The sequence below is a fragment of the Caloenas nicobarica genome, chromosome 5 (assembly GCF_036013445.1).
Source record: "Caloenas nicobarica isolate bCalNic1 chromosome 5, bCalNic1.hap1, whole genome shotgun sequence".
NCBI lineage: Eukaryota > Metazoa > Chordata > Aves > Columbiformes > Columbidae > Caloenas > Caloenas nicobarica.
In genome coordinates, this window is record NC_088249.1 from 53,320,967 (window position 1) to 53,336,794 (window position 15,828).

Below are 15,828 nucleotides of genomic sequence, written 5' to 3' on the forward strand. Positions count from 1 at the left end.
AGAGCTATCTGGCACTGCCATGCATTAGAAGTGATGTGCCGGAGGAGCATTTGTTCACCTTCCACAAGGGCTCTAATGTTTTTCTGCAGATTCTGTATTTCCAGCGCAGCTCAGGGCAGCCGAGCTCCAGGCCGTGCTCCTGCCAACGGGGTGCCCCTGCAGCACCGCTGTTCTGTACCTACGAGTGCCACACGTGGCATATCCTTGCCTGTCGTCTTGAAGAACACAACCTAGTAGCTCCCGGGTAGCTGCGAGGGCTTGTTGGTTTGTTTTTTTCCACAGATTTCAGCCTTTCTTAGAGGCTGCGGCCCGGCTGGCGGGATGGTGCACACCACGACGTGTGGAAACGGCACCCAGCCGACAGCATCCACCTGTCACAGTAATGTATTGAAGCGTTTATTTGAGCTCCTGCTCGCACCGTTAGAAGGGAAAATTTAAAAGGACATATTTTCCCCCACGGCTCCCCTGAGGGACGGCGGGGCGCCCCGCGCAGGGGCTGCTGGGAGGCGCCGCCCGGCCCCGCCCGCCGCCATGGCGCTCGCGGAGGAGGCGCTGAGGAAGCAGCTGGGCAAGGTGCGCGCGGGCCCGGCGGCCGTTCAACCGCCGGCGCGGGAGGGGAGGGGGCTGAGGGCCGGCGGGCGGAGGACGAGGAAGAAGAAGAAACGTTGTGGAAAATGCTGAGTTTTTGGGAGGCGTGGAGGGGACGGGGCGTGCGGCGAGGGAGATGCCGTGTCCGGCGGCCCCGGCCGGCGGAAGCTCCCGCGGGTGGGAAGGTGCGGCGTGGGAAGGGCGGCGCTGAGGGGCCGAGCGGCCCAGCCGCCCTCCCGGTGCCCGCAGGCAGCGCGGAGCCGCCTCTGGTGTCCGGGTCATCGCTTGTGGCAGACTTGAGTCCCACTCGGGGCGCAGGACGTACCTTTCCTCACTGCAGCTGCGTTTAGAGTTGCACCAAGTAGAATTTTATTCCTGTGGTCCAGGACACAGTAACTTGGGTGATGTGCTGCGTGCAATTAAAACCTTGCTCTGCCTGAAGAGTTACTCGTTTCCTTGGGGATTTTGTGTGACAGTCCCGTGCTTTAGAAACACTCATTTACTTTAATAGCATCCCTCTGAGGTAAAGGCATTTTAATGTCCGTATGAGAAACTGAGGCATGTGTATTTAAATTTTGGGCTTGCCAAATAACTTTAGGTGCAAAATGAGAAGGTCTGTATCTGACTCACCTCAAAAGCCTTCTGATCTTTAGAAAATAACAAAATATTTAATAGGAATGCTTCATTTTTTATTGTGAATAAGAAGGAGGTCAGCTGGAGAAAGATGGCTTTGACTTCCACAACCAGATGTATCAACACTTCTGAAATGCATTAAATTTGTGTCAACATTCCTAATTTAAGTACCTTTGATTTTTTTTTTTTTTTTTTTCCTTACTGCTTGTCTTTGCAGTATCCTCTAAGATTGAATGTGAAGAAGCTGACTAAACTGTGTTTCTTTTCGGCAGCTTTGTGTTTTCTTGTACAAAGTGGAATATAGTCGTACCATCCACGTAGCTGCTGCTGTTTCTAATGAGTGCCTTACTGAAGAGAGTGTAGATTTTAGCTACTACTTTGTGACAAGTATTCCAGTGCAGTGAGCAGCTCTTTAAGCCGTTGTCAGGCTATAGTTGCATTTGCTTAAGTGAGGCTTCCAGGACAACTCCAGACTTCCTAAAATGAGAAGCAGATGCTCTAATCTAGGAAATGGAAAATATTCTTCGTAATTTTAATATGTGCGAGAGTGCAAGTCTCTTGCAAGTTCAGATATTGGACTGGCTGGGGACAGTCTAAATGAAATAGCAGTGATTCATTCTTGCCGATAATTATTTTCAAATCACATTTCAAGCATCAGTACTTCTGTTAATCTGTGGGCAGATTTTCTGCAGGTAAGAAAGAGGGATGCGTTATTTTGCTTGAATTTTCTCAGCTCCCAAGGACAGCTTAAACATGGAAAAAAAATCTCAAAGGCTAATTACTTATACATTTAATATGTTTGTGGAAATTGACATTTATGAGACTCTTCTAAAATGTGCGCAGGTGGATCTGAGTTTTTAGTAGTAACTGTGTCAGTAATAAGATGACTTATTTCTGAGAGGTTTATATTTTTATATTGTTTTTAATTATGGTGTGCAGATGAGACTAAATTTAATTAAGCTGCTGCTCACACAGCTGTAAAGGAGAGGTAATAGTATATAAGGAGTGATGCTCAGAATTTGAGTTCTAATGTAACAACAGCAGACCTGCAATACCCTTCAAGCTTTTTTTTTTGTGGTATGAAATTTTTTTATAATATATTTCACACCAAAACTGTTTATAATACTACAAGTAATTATTACCTTACCCTTCTTGTGTTTCTGCTTTCTCTTGGTTCCTTTTCCCTGTCTCTGGTAATGAAAGAAGGAGCTTTTGAAATGAAACATTTTTTTCCTTTTTTTTTTTCTTTCCCCTTCCCAGTATAAGTTCAGAGATCTGACTATAGAAGAACTAAAGAATGTTAACAAGACGTACCCAAACTTCACATTCTCCATGAACACATACAGTAAGAAGTGATACAGTTACTTTGAACTAATTGTGATACTTACTTGCTGTAGATTCAGACTGTGTATAGTAGAATCTAAATAGTGTGTCTTTCAGTTGTGTTCCTATCTTTATTTTGACTTACGGTAAAATTTCTCATGCCATGTGACTAATTTTGAAAGCTCTTCCAAGAATGCATACATATGAAAACCTAAGTGACTTATTCACTAAATTTCATTTCATTTTAACTGGTCAGTAATAATAGAGATTGATGTTCCTTCAAATTCTTGACATGTAACGGCATTTTTCATGTATCCCATGCCTGTACTGAAAACATTTTGATGTCTTTATCATATCAAGTGTAACTTCTGGATCCCTCAGCCTGACTGAAAGTTTCTATAAGACCAGAATTAGACCCAGGACTGGGGATTTTCAGGCTAATGCTTTTGAAAGGATTTTTTTTTTTTAAATAACATTTTTAATTTCAGCCTTCAAGGATGGATCCCAGAAGGAACTCCTGAATTTTAGTGGTACTGTTCCAGTGAAATATGGTAAGATAAGTCAAGTATAATTTCCTTACCAGGTATGAATCTAATTGCAAAATGTATTGGGTACTTCCTCTTAACAATATACTGTGCAGCTTCTTTAAAGGTGGCTATAAAGGATTTTATATTAATTGGCAGGAGCTGCTACTGCTGCATAAACAAGTGCCTTCATGCACTCATAGATACTGGAATAAAGTGGTATTAGATAAGTCAATTAACTATTTAAAAAATCATATACTTTGAGACTGTGTAGGCAAACTCTTTGGTTCTAATAGAGGTTTGAATGAACTCTGCAAGGTCTATGCTTGTATAGGCAGTGTCTAAAAATAACTAGTAGGTAATTTTTTATTTTTAACTTAAAGCCTTTGAAGTCTGAGGTAAAGCTCTTATTAGATGCCTCTTTGCATCAGTTGTTGAGTCCTAAAATACATATGAAATGTGTGGCTGTAAGAGATTCTTTGCCTGGAAAAGGGGATACCTTGGCTGATAGAATATCCTGGGAAATAAAAAAACCAACAAAACTATATTAAGACAGACGCAATGGGTAGCACTTCAAGCTGATCCAGGCAAGTCTGCTTTTATTAGCAAGCCTAAGTAACATAAATACTTTCAGGTGTGAATCTGGAAAGTGGTCTGTCAGGCTTTTTTCCTTTGTTATTAAGAAGCGTGAATCATATGCACACACGCCTGGGTTTCAGTACCTCTTCTCCATGCAGAAGTTAGCAATGGCTTTTGTTTTGTGTTGAACAGGTAATTCCTATAACATACCTATTCGTCTGTGGATTCTGGATTCTCATCCCTTTGCTCCCCCCATTTGTTTCTTGAAGCCAACAGCGAACATGGGCATTTCAGTGGGAAAGCATGTTGATGCTCATGGCAGGATTTATTTGCCCTACCTGCAAAACTGGAGCCATGTAAGCGGTGGAGTGACTGATGGGAGGAATGTATTTGAAAAGAAAGCATGTTTGGATAAGAGTGAAAGGGTTTGGGGCTTTTTATTTTCTGCATTTTTTGTTAAATATGTAATGATTTTGTAAAAAGAAGCAGAATGTTATGTCTCTTGAAAGTACAGCTTTCAGACTGAAGCGATTGTAAAGGAAGTTATGAGTAATGGTAAGGAAAATTATTTTAAGCTGAAGAAAAAAGGGACTGACTTCATTATAAAGTAGTATAAGCCTCATGTGGGCACTTTGATGCTTTTCCTTTGTTGCTCTGAATAATGAATAATAATACTAGACCAATTGAGTATCCCTTAAGAAAGTTTAATGGAAATTCCTACCTTTTGGGTGTGTCTCAGCAGAACTCTGAAAAAGTAGCACAGAGATTCAAAAGCCAATGCTTTTGCTAAATGGTTCTCTGCACTGTGTTAAATAACTTACTTAAATATGTCTGCCAGGCGAGTAAAAGTGATTTATTGAATGCTAGCTTTTGGAAATGCTTGGAATGTATTTTTCATTATTGATATAGAAATTCCCAGGCTTTTCTTTACCTTAGGTGTTTGTGTAAGTGTTTAGCGTATCAATATTTATAATTCAATTAAAATTTTTATAGCTATGGTTCTTTATGAAATACTGCAGTTTACAGCTAATACTGCTACATGAAATAGCTATTCAACTCTTTTGTCTTCTGTATTGCTATATTTCAGCCTAAATCAACTGTCGTTGGATTAATCAAGGAAATGATTGCAAAATTTGAGGAAGAGCTCCCTCTGTATTCATTGTCATCTTCTGATGCAGCCAGGCAATCAGAACTTCTCTCCTACATTGCAAAGATTACTGAAGGTATGGATGTTTTCATATATTTGTTTGTGATGTTCCTACACAATATCTGCTTATTTATTTTTATTACTTGATATCACAAAGACGCCTACACAATTTTAATATCTGAATTTTTTGTGTTTGCATGTGTACAGTATTTGGTATTTGTGTAATCAAAAGTGCATCTTTTTGAACTGAGAGCTCAGATTCTCTTTATTTGAATAAGCAGTTCATTTTAGATGTTTGCATTTAAGCCTACTGAAAAATGCTGTAGACTTTGTAATACCCGCTTATTGGAAATTACTGCAGCAAAACTTTGAGATCGTTTGGAAGGGAAATGTGGTTTTATTATAAACAAGTTGATTTTACTCAATCACAGTCATTTGTTCTCTCAGGTCTCATTCACTCACACTCTCACATCCACAGTCACAAGCCCTGAGACCTGTATGAGCACAATCTCTTGTGTGCAACACTGAGGACAAGGAGCACTGGCTGTTGAGCCCATATTGTGTCTCTTGGGTGCTTCTTGTTCAGTGGCGACAAGCTGATTTTGGTCTTGTCTTTCACACCCTTCAGGAGTGGATGCTATTTGACATTTTTGTCTCATTACTTTATCTCAGCCATTCTAAGTTTTGGGCAAAATTCCTGAATTTCACAATTCTCGTGTTCTCCTTATCTCGGTATTTCGTGGCTTCGATTCTGTTGTTCTTCATCCTGACACATTTTTGTCAGTTCAGTCTTTACTACTTATTTCTTTTAGTGAAATCACAGGTCATGATCTGTGGCAACTGGACAAACCTTCCCCTTTTCTGCCGTTTCTTCTGATAATTGTGTACACATACATGCTTGTGAACACACGTGTATATGTGCATACAATACACATTTCTAGTAAATCAATGTTTCTGTTAGGAATCTCTCTGCATTATAGTCAGAATGCAATCTGTTTTATTACCAGTAGCACTGGCTAAACAACCTCACATCATTTTATTTTAATCAAATTCTGTTTTGCATGTCTTTTCAAAGCACCAATTTTATGACCATGGTATATATTCACATTTGTAACAGTAGCAAAGGGAGTATTGTTTGTATGGTCTTAGTGTTTAGCTTCTTGATACTGTTATGCCCAGAAGGCCAATTGTATCTTCGGCTGCATCAAAAGCAGTGTGACCAGCAGGTTGAGGGAGGTGATTCTGCCCCTCTGTTCTGCTCTGGTGAGACCCCACCTGGAGTCCTGTGTCTAGCTCTGGAGCCCTCAATACAGGAAAGACATGGACCTGTTGCAGAGGGGCCAGAGGAGGGACATGAAAATGATCAGAGGGATGGAACGCCTCTCCTGTGAGAACAGGCTGCGAGAGTTGGGGTTGTTCAGCCTGGAGAAGAGAAGAGTCCAGGAAGACCTTATTGCGGCCTTTCAGTACTTAAAAGGGGCCTATAAGAAAGATGGGGACAGACTTTTTAGCAGGGCCTGTTGTGATAGGACAAGGAGTAATGGTTTTAAACTAAATGAAGGGGGTATTTAGAGTAGACATGAGGAAGAATTATTTTAATATTAGGGTGGTAAAACACTGGAAGAGGTTGCCCAGAGACGTGGTAGATGCCCCATCCCTGGAGACATTCAAGGCCAGGCTGGACGGGGCTCTGAGCAACCTGATCTAGTTGAAAATGTCCCTGCTCATTGCAGGGAGATTGGGCTAGATGACCTTTGAAGGTCCCTTCCAACCCAAACTATTCCATGATTCTATGCTCATATTTTCTACCTAGTGAAAAAACATTCCTATCCAGAGAGGAGTATTTGTGTTCTACACCTTGCAAGTTGTGATGAATTTTCTGTGGTCAGGCTTGATAGCTCTTTTGAAGAAGCTGATATAATTTGGTTTAACTCTGGTATAACTGTGATCCTTTATGAAGCAACAATACTTGATTACAGTATTGATACAGTGTGGACCAGCACTTAATTTTGTGGTTTTCTTTTAATTGTAGGAGAAGCTGACATGAAATCAAAGAGTAAAATTGGTGGAGACAAAAATGAAGGATGTTTTAACAAAATTACTGTTGTTGGAGCTGGAGATCTTGGCATTGCATGTGTACTAGCAATTGCAGCAAAGGTAGGTAATTATTATAGATAGCAACAGACCTGATTAATAGAGAAACTTCCAACCTAGTTCTTAGTGTCTGGCACAGAAATAACTCAGCACTTGTAATACCCATGTCACTGCTTATGTCATTAGCCCCTTCAGCTGACTTATGGATACACACAAGTGTTAGTTTCTGCCTTGTTTTCTCAGTCAGCTTTTTAAATACAAAGGGTTGAATATTGAATTCACTTATTTTGAAAATCCTTAGTTAAAGTATTCTTGCCTAAGCGGTGGCTTCTTACAGTTGGGATCTCCTAGTCCCCTGGAAGAGGATGGTCTGTAGATGGTCTGTGCTTCACTGCAGCTGTATTCTCAGAGACAACAGTAACATCAGCATTTATAACTTCCCAGAGATGGTTTTGTGAGTTTGTTTGTTTGTTTTGTAATGAGTCATTTTCCAATTAAATTCAATGAAATATTTTTCTTGTGATTTGGTAGTAATTTTGGTCAGTAATTTAGTTTGTTTTATACTCAGTACAACAAAAAATGGAACTAGAGGAATACTGGTTTTTATTCTTCATCCCCTGAAGAGCAAGTTTTGGTGTGTTTTATCATTGATCTGCATTCTTTTTACACATACAGGGTGCTGCAGACAAGGTGGTTCTTTTGGATCTTTCTGAAGGGGCAGCAAAAGGAGGGACCATGGACTTGGAGATCTTTACTCTGCCAAATGTGGAGATCAGCAAAGGTATTGGATGTTGTTGCTGGAATAGGAGTGAGTACTGTACTGTGTGTGCTTGTGCTTGTTTTAATGAGAGCAGCACAGCTGGGGAAGTACAGAGGCTCTGGCATATGGGCCATCTTTTAAAAAATATGTTATCTTCTCATAGCTTCTTGCTTTTCTTCATTTTCTCAGGGCAAAATTGGGAAAGGAAGGCTCAGCAAAGCTTGTGTTGCTTTTATTTCAGGCTTTTTTCATTCTGTTTATAAAGGTAGAGGTATGTGAGCCTGTACTTCCAGGATAAGAGTCTAATGCTGAAATTGGACTTGCACAGAAATAGAGAGGAGCCAAGCTAGTACTTCAGTGTCATGGGGGAGAGAAGTAAGGCAAGAAAAAATATATTTATGTTAGAGAATTAAAGATGGTTGTGAGAGCAATGTTAAAAAGGCTGATAAATAAAAGTAAGTTTTGAAGTACTACGTTCCAAGATTGATGTTCATTAAAATGCACATGGCCAATAGTTCTTAATCATTGTCACTGCATATTCAAACAATTAGTTCTTAACAATCTTGTCCTCAATTAGCTGTGAGTGTACAACTCAACAGAGTCGATGCCATGTCTCCATAAGTAGTGGTAATGGCTACAGTCTTTGGTCTTAGCTGCAGAGATCGAGGTGATGCAGCTTAAAAGCTCCTCCACAGGGGAAGATGGAACTGAAGTGAGCAGCTTCCCCATTCTTCCTTGCTTGTCTGTGGTGGTTTTCTGTTCCTTGTGCCCTCTGCAAGATTAAATAGGAGACTTTCTTGTGCTTCTCATGTAATTTATCTTATTTTGGGGAAAGGGGCTCGTTCTGGTTCCACCAGGCATCTTATTTCCTTATTCTGCACCTGACATTGCCTGCATCTACATCCTTTGATCTTATCTTGCAGGTTTTACTGCTAGCACATTTTTTCCTGAACCCTGGTTGTGCAACTGTACCACAAATCTCTGTTGCCTTTGTGGTTACCTATTACGTATTTACATTTAGCTGTGGTACAAAAAGCCTGTATGTTGTTGCTGGCTGTGCTATTAGTAGTGTTACAATATTACAAAATGCTTATACACTGTCACCTCTTATTTTAGCATCTTTATATCTAAGTTTTGGGCAAGCTGATATTGATTGTATCCTCCTTAGTATGCTTCTGATTTGCCAGTGCACTAGGTCCCTGCTTTGGCTTCAGCTGGTTCCAGAAGTGATGTGACAGTCAAATTACCTTGTTTCTGTGTCCAAGCTGGTCACAGATGTGATATGGTACCGTACTCAAATATTCAGAGTTACCCACTTAAGGCTGTTCTGACTTTGGAATTTCTGCAGCAAATGTTCTTGGGCTAATAAATACTTGTCTTTTACTTCAGTTAATAAATAGTCTTTTGGAATACTTTTCATGGTTGTCTACATGTCCTTGATTAAGCTATTAGATCAAAAATTATAGAAGCCTCAGATAATGGAGGAAAAGTCCTTCCCCTTCTTTAAAAATCAGAATAAAAATGAAGGAGCCATTTCATGGATGTATTCTTTTTTCTCTGTTGCCAAGAAAACTTGAAAAAGCTTATCTGTCAACACATTCTAGATGTTTTGTGATCTCTGCTCTGTAACCTCAGACAAATTGCAGTCTGCCTTCTGTGTTTGCCAAGTATGAAATGGGAAAAGTAGTTTTGTGGGAGAGCTGTGTTCTACAGGTGTTGTGAAAGTGCCCCAGGTTCCATACTGGGGGATACGAAGGGTGACAGGAGGGGAAGAATCCCTAGCTAAGATGGATGCTGCAGTTAGCCTTTAGGACAGCTCTTTGTTTTGCATCCAAAACTTGATGGAATTATATAAATTTTAAAAATGCTTTTTTTTATATTTTCAGATTTTTCTGCTTCAGCTGATTCAAAAGTTGTGGTACTTACAGTTAATTCTCTGGGTAATGCTCAGACTTATCTCGATGTCGTACAAAGCAATGTGGATTTGTTCAGAGGAGTTATCCCAGCAATATCACACTACAGTCAAAACACTGTTCTCCTTGTTGCTTCTCATCCAGGTATGCTGGTACTTTGCCTAATATTCTGTCCCTCAGCTGGCTTTCTCTTTGGCCTGTTTTAAAAATATGTTACTGCCAAATACACCCACTTAGTCAAAAATTCTTGCTACTCTGAAAAATGTTTTCCTTTTCAGCTTTGAGCAGGACACTGTCTTTGGGCTTTTTTTCTTTACTGTTACCAAGATAAAAGAAAATAGTATACTTTGTTTTGTACAAAAGGTAGGTATTCCTGTATGTTTCTGTACGTAGTTTCGACCTGACTGTATCTACAAGATTAGCATCCGTTGGCTGTTGTCTTGTCAGTTGTGAGTTTTATGGATGTGTTTCTCCTGTGCAGTAAGCATAGATGTGTGTTTGTGTGTTACATCTATACTATCAGGCTCAGTGTATGTAATATAGAGTTGATAGTAAATATTCCAGCTATGTTTTCATGGGAAGTTTAAATCTCTTTGGTCAGTCGTACTGTGAACTAAGACAAAACAAAAACTCTACTGAAAAGGGAAAGAAAGAGGTGTGGACCTCTCTGTCCTGTAAACACGCTGAAGACAGGCCACTCAAGTGCTTCTTAGCTTTTGTATCATGTAGAGCTGTGGAATTGGAGAGAAGAGTGCTTGCCAAATGAAAAGAAATTAAACACTGGCTGACTTAAATTTAGAAGCATGTGAGGGTTTTGATAGGAGGAAGCACAGTGACTCATTCTGAAGTTTCACTTGACTTCTCTTGAGCTTTGAATTTTCTTCATCTCCTCCCCACCTGACTTGCTGGTTTAGATTGAAATAAACTACGGATATGTTCTTACATGCTTATACGTTTTCTAAAGTAAACAATTTTGTCTTGAGTTTTTCATAATAGTGATTCGTAGTTTGCACTTGCGTTGAATTTTGAGTGGTCCTTCATTGTCAACATATTTTTCTTTCACATGTAGTTGAAGTAATGACATATGTGTCATGGAAGCTGAGTGCATTTCCCAAAAGCAGAGTTATTGGAGTAGGTGCCAACACAGATACTGAGAGATTTCAGTTTATACTGACAAACCTTTTGAAAGAAGAGGTGCTGGCAAAAGATGCTTGGATTATTGGTGAACAAGGGGAAGACAAAGGTAAAGTGATACTTTATTATTAGACTACGAGTATATAATATCCTGGCAGTGCTTAAGTAATTGAGTAACAAAAGAATAATTGAGAGAAGTAATAAAGGTAGTCATAAGCAGGGTGGTAGATTTTCATATTAGTGGTTCTAAATAATACAATTTTGGTATGTGCCCAGGACTGTAGACCCGAAGTGGTAGCAAAGTATTTGACATTTGTCATAGTAAAAAAAAAAAGAGTAGAAACTCCAACCTCAAATGCTTTTTCGTTGATATAACAATATAGGTTAGAACTACAGAAAGATGAAGGAATTGTGGTATAATATATGGTAGGATACTGCTAATGTAAGAATTATTACATATTACTTCATTCTTAAGTGTCTCTGGCCAGGTGCTACTATAGAATTTATGGCAGCAGTCTGGGGAACCTTACGTCATCAGCTACATTTGGGTTGTTGTGGGGTAGTTGTTGTACCTTATCTGGTACCTATTTTAGTCACTGGTTAGATGTGTATTTAAATGCTGGTTGTTTCTATTTAGTACCATCATGGACCAGTTGCAATTTAGTTGCAAATCAAACAGAAGCAATGGCTGCTCGTAACTCAAGAGACAAGGTGGCTAACAGGTAATGTAATTATAATCTTAATTTTTTTTTTCTTCATGTTTAGGCACTTGATGTTTGCAGAGTTTTTCCTTTAACTCTTTATGAAGAGGAGGAAGTTTGCTTTAAAATCTTCATACATAGAGTTTATAGGAAATTGTAGGTCTGGGTGTCATTCAGTTTCATATATGTATGGGTATGTGCTTGCTGTTTTTCTGAAGTTCTCAGTAATGTTCTGCCTGTGATGACCTAAAGGCAATACAAGCTTTGTGGAATATACACTAGAATATTAGAGCTGCCAGTTTAATTGTTTGTTTTAAAAAAATAGTAGACAAGCCTTCTGGCACACTTTTCTCAGAGCTTGCGTGGAAGTAATTTACTTCAAAGCGCAGTACATGTTTGGATCAATATACCTGATTTAATTAGCCAGGTATCAGTCACACCTCTTGACAGAAAAGAGGATTGTTGCTAGTGTGGGTAAAATATACATAAGGAAGTTATTTAAAGCAATTCTTAATTTCCTTCTGTTGTTTTCCAAAAGAGAACCATGTTTTTATTGTACACTTCACCTGATACAGTACCTTTAACCTGTCTCTTGGGCTTTACATATAAACCAAAACAGGAAAAATCTAAAAATTGTGTTTCTCTCCTCTTGCTGGTATATATAGAGCTATGGAAGTTCTAAAGGGAAAAGGTCATAGATCTTGGTCTGTTGGGCTCTCAGTTGCTGATTTGACGGACAGTATACTGAAAGATAAAAGAAAGGTTCATTCTGTATCCACTCTGGCAAAGGTAAATGTGTTATTCATGTATTTTGGTTGGCACTGTAATTATATTATTTATACTGGATATGACCATTAATTTTAACAGCACAGACATCTCACTTAAAATTAAAGTAGCTGTTCTGAAGTAACACTACTTCTTTTACTTTCTTCCAAAACCAGCTTTCAATTCTACTCCAAAAATGAGCAAAAATAAACTGTTGTGTTAATCTGAAACCAGTATTAAAAGTGGATTATTTTCCCAAAAATACAAGAGTCCAGAGGGAAAATACATTCAAGGTGGCTGACTGGCTCCCCTGGAATAGCTGGATTTGGCCAATGAAGATGAATGTGTGTGTCGCAGTTTCCAAGTGCTCAGTGTTGAATGTAAATTTTTCCAGGGGCCAAAAGAGTTCAGTATATTTTATGAAAGTATAAAATACGTGTTCTGCCAATATTTTATTTGAGGAACTTTGAAATGTTGTTTTTTTACTCCTTCATACTTTACATTGAGAAGATTGTGAAGCTATATTTAATTTAAAATTGTAGACTGAACTTTACTTAAAGCTCATCCTAAGAGACTTCATAAAAGCATTAAGTCATCTCATGTAAGGAAAAAGAAAACATGTAGAAACATTTACTGGTCACTTGTATTTACAAGTTTCAGAAGGATGATTTGCATGTCCCAGTGCAGTGAAGCTGAGCAGACTGCTTATTGTATCAAGTACAGACACCTAATTTCATCATTATGTTTTCAAGTAAATTTTTTTTTAATCATTTATGAACTAAATTCAGATCTCTTAAACTGCAGGGTAACTACAGAATGTGAAATTTCTCATACAGATCTTAAACAAAATCTACAGTGTAAACCTGAATTATAGGTATATAAGTTTAATAAAGTCTCTCACAGAATGAATATGGGATCAATACTTGAAAAATATTCCCTGTCTAGCTCTCTTTGGCTGCATTTTTAAATTTCTTTTGTTCAGTCCTAAAAGAATTAATGATACTGTACTGTTAAGTGTCTCTTCTTGTTCTACCTGAGAAACTGTTTAAATGGTAGCTTTGTAGTACAAGCTTTGGCTGCATTACAGAGCTCTGATATATCGATCTTGGGAAACTTCCAAGTGTGAAATGGTTCAAGATTTTTTTTTATCTTTAATATTTTGAAGTTTCTGTATGGTAACCCATTTGCACAGGATCTAAAATAACTGGAATTTGAACTATACAAGACATGCCATATAATGGAATATCCTTAATTACAAGAAGTTATTTTGTATAGTTCCATGCTTCATAGCAGAAATAAGTAACTGTGTGACCATGTTCTTTGTGTGTTGTTTCAGGGATGTTGCAATATAAACAGTGAAGTATTCTTAAGTCTACCGTGTATTCTTGGAACCAGTGGAGTGATTGAAATGGTCAAACTAGAAGAAGATCCACTAGTGCGAGAGAAACTGCAAAGCAGTGCAGGATCAATCCATGACCTTCAGCAGCAACTGAAACTGTAAGCGAGCACAAGGGAAGCCACAGACTGCTCACAGTGTCGGAGATTTGCGAGGTGGAAAGGGTTGCTTGGTATATATGGATTTCTGTATAGAACAAGAAGCTTTTTTACTTTTATTCTCAAAAAGTGCTTTCTCAGTTTTGCTTTAGATCCTTTAATACTGCACTGCACAGTAATTTCTTATTTGAAAAGTGCACTTTTGGTAGCCAAAATGAGGAGGGTAACATGCAAGAACATTTTACCTAGATCCAGGGGACTTGTGCCTGTGGGTTTTTGGTTGCTAATTATAGCCTGATTCTTGGGTTATTCTTAGCACTTTGTACCTCATTAGGACAGAGTCTAGGAGACCAGCTTACTCAGCTCTGCGGAAACTCCAGTGTGCAGAGTCAACAAGAACTCCTGGTTTTCAAGTGCCGCATCAGGGGCTTGTCTAGAATACGGTCACGCTCCAGCTCTTCAGGGCACCAGGGGAGACAGCTCGATATTTCATACCTATTACAGATGTTCTTATGTCAATGGACTCCTGCTTATTACGAAGGGGAAAAAAAACCTGCTAATGTCACACTTTTAGCATCCTTCAAAACTCAAGTATTGGATATGAATTGCTGTTTCATGTTTACTGATGTTTGAGACTTTCTGGTCATGACTTGTTCACTCTTATTTTGTAAAGACAGAGCGCTGAAGTATCTGCATTTCTCAGTACGTACATGCAACTTTCCCACCCTGTGCGGCATCAGAACAGGTGCCCTTTCTGAAAGGGAAGAGCACAAAGTGAGCTTCAAATAGAGAATAAAATCTGACAGTTAAGTAATGCAGAAATATCTGTGAGTTCAGGCCTTGATGCAAAGCTGGCTGATGTCAGTAAGCTTTACATCAGCCTGAGGAGAACGCAGCTACGTGGAAGGCAACAGAACCTGTAACCTTTCTCAGGGGAGGCCAGGGATGTGGTGAAAAAGCAGGATGTGAATTTTTAGATAAATCAAAAAGCAGATTTTTTAAGGCAAACATGTTTTGGGGGCTTCTAAACTCTTGGTGCACAGCAATGGTATAAGACTCCATTCATCTCAATTATACCTCAGCATCACGATGCAGGCGGAGGAGACATGGGCTCCACTCCTGCTGTGTGCAGCCTAAGAACGGCATTCCACGTTTACGTTCTGAGGTGTGACTGGTTAAATATCAATGACGCTTTCTGAGGAAATTAGGATATGCATCAGAGTGAAAGATCTGTTCCTTTGTGCCTTCTGGTTATATCTCACGAAGAGCCAGGCTTAAAAGGAATTCTGACTTTATATTGATCTCAGAATTAAGATAAAAACAGAAAGAAAGAAAGAAAGCCTTCGGTAATTCAGTGTTGGTTGGTTTTGGGTTTGTTTTTTTTTTTTTTTCATGGACTACTCAAATTTCCTTCTTTGTGGTTGTCAGTGATAGGACAAAATTGGTGATGGCTGCAGGTGACTAACTTTCGTTACTGTATTAAAAAAATACACCAAACACTGTGGCTGGATTTTGGGGTGGCTTTTTCTTTTATGCTGTTTTTTTCCAAAGTAAGAAATTAATGGTTTTCTGTTGTTTTGCAAGGTGATGTATTTAATCTGTTGAGCATTTATTCTCATGGGAATAGTCTACGTGTTTTGTTTATTTAGGGTTTTTTATTAATAGCTTTAAAAAGCTGCAAAGTCTTCCAGGGATGCCTTTTAGATTGATGCTTATGTTTTAAAATAACTCATCTTGGCTATTTAGAAAAAATGTCGCTGTTTGTGCTGTATTCCTTGAAAAATAACCAAAGGACACCAGCTTGATCAGTGTGGTGGGAAATGGCACTTTACATTCTTATGGGAAATTAATTCCCGAACATACGTGTTAACAATAAACTGCACTACAAAGCATTTTCAGACACTTTGTGGTTTTGATACACACAGTCCTGCTGGGGCGCAGCGTCTGTGCGGGGTGTCTGGAGGCAGGGAAGCGGCTGCCAGCCGCTGTCTGTGGAGCTCCCGGCGGGGCTCAGCCCCGGGCTCCCCGCAGGGCTCAGCCCCGGGCTCCCCGCAGCTCCGGCCCTGCGCGCTGGGCCCCGCTTGCCGCTCTCGCCCCGGCGCCACGTGAGGGAAGTGTCGTCACGGCCGGGCGGAAGCGGGAGTTGCCGCCGGAAGCGGTCGCGGGGGGCTGG

At 39.5% G+C, this 15,828-nt stretch overlaps 1 protein-coding gene across 2 annotated transcripts; it reads left to right on the forward strand.

Annotated features, from left to right (window-relative positions):
* Positions 1-504: 504 nt before the first annotated feature.
* Positions 505-15,540, forward strand: UEVLD (UEV and lactate/malate dehyrogenase domains). 2 transcript variants are annotated; one of them, XM_065635044.1, is made up of 13 exons: positions 505-573; positions 2,482-2,566; positions 3,033-3,095; positions 3,840-4,003; positions 4,735-4,870; positions 6,827-6,951; positions 7,564-7,669; positions 9,535-9,705; positions 10,631-10,804; positions 11,333-11,417; positions 12,062-12,185; positions 13,498-13,658; positions 13,972-15,540. In XM_065635044.1, exons 1-13 carry the CDS (start codon positions 532-534, stop codon positions 14,090-14,092), a joined length of 1,557 nt encoding a protein of 518 aa, XP_065491116.1. In that variant the 5' UTR covers positions 505-531; the 3' UTR covers positions 14,093-15,540. The 2 variants fall into 2 exon arrangements, with proteins under 2 accessions (XP_065491116.1, XP_065491117.1); XM_065635045.1 differs by having other exon boundaries at positions 13,990-15,540.
* Positions 15,541-15,828: the final 288 nt, after the last annotated feature.

Coding starts and splice junctions, on each gene's coding strand:
- UEVLD (XM_065635044.1), top strand. CDS start 532: ATGGCGCTCGCGGAGGAGGCGCTGAGGAAGCAGCTGGGCAAG. Junction 4,004..4,734: donor ACCTGCAAAACTGGAGCCAT/GTAAGCGGTGGA, acceptor GCTATATTTCAG/CCTAAATCAACTGTCGTTGG. Junction 7,670..9,534: donor AAATGTGGAGATCAGCAAAG/GTATTGGATGTT, acceptor TTATATTTTCAG/ATTTTTCTGCTTCAGCTGAT.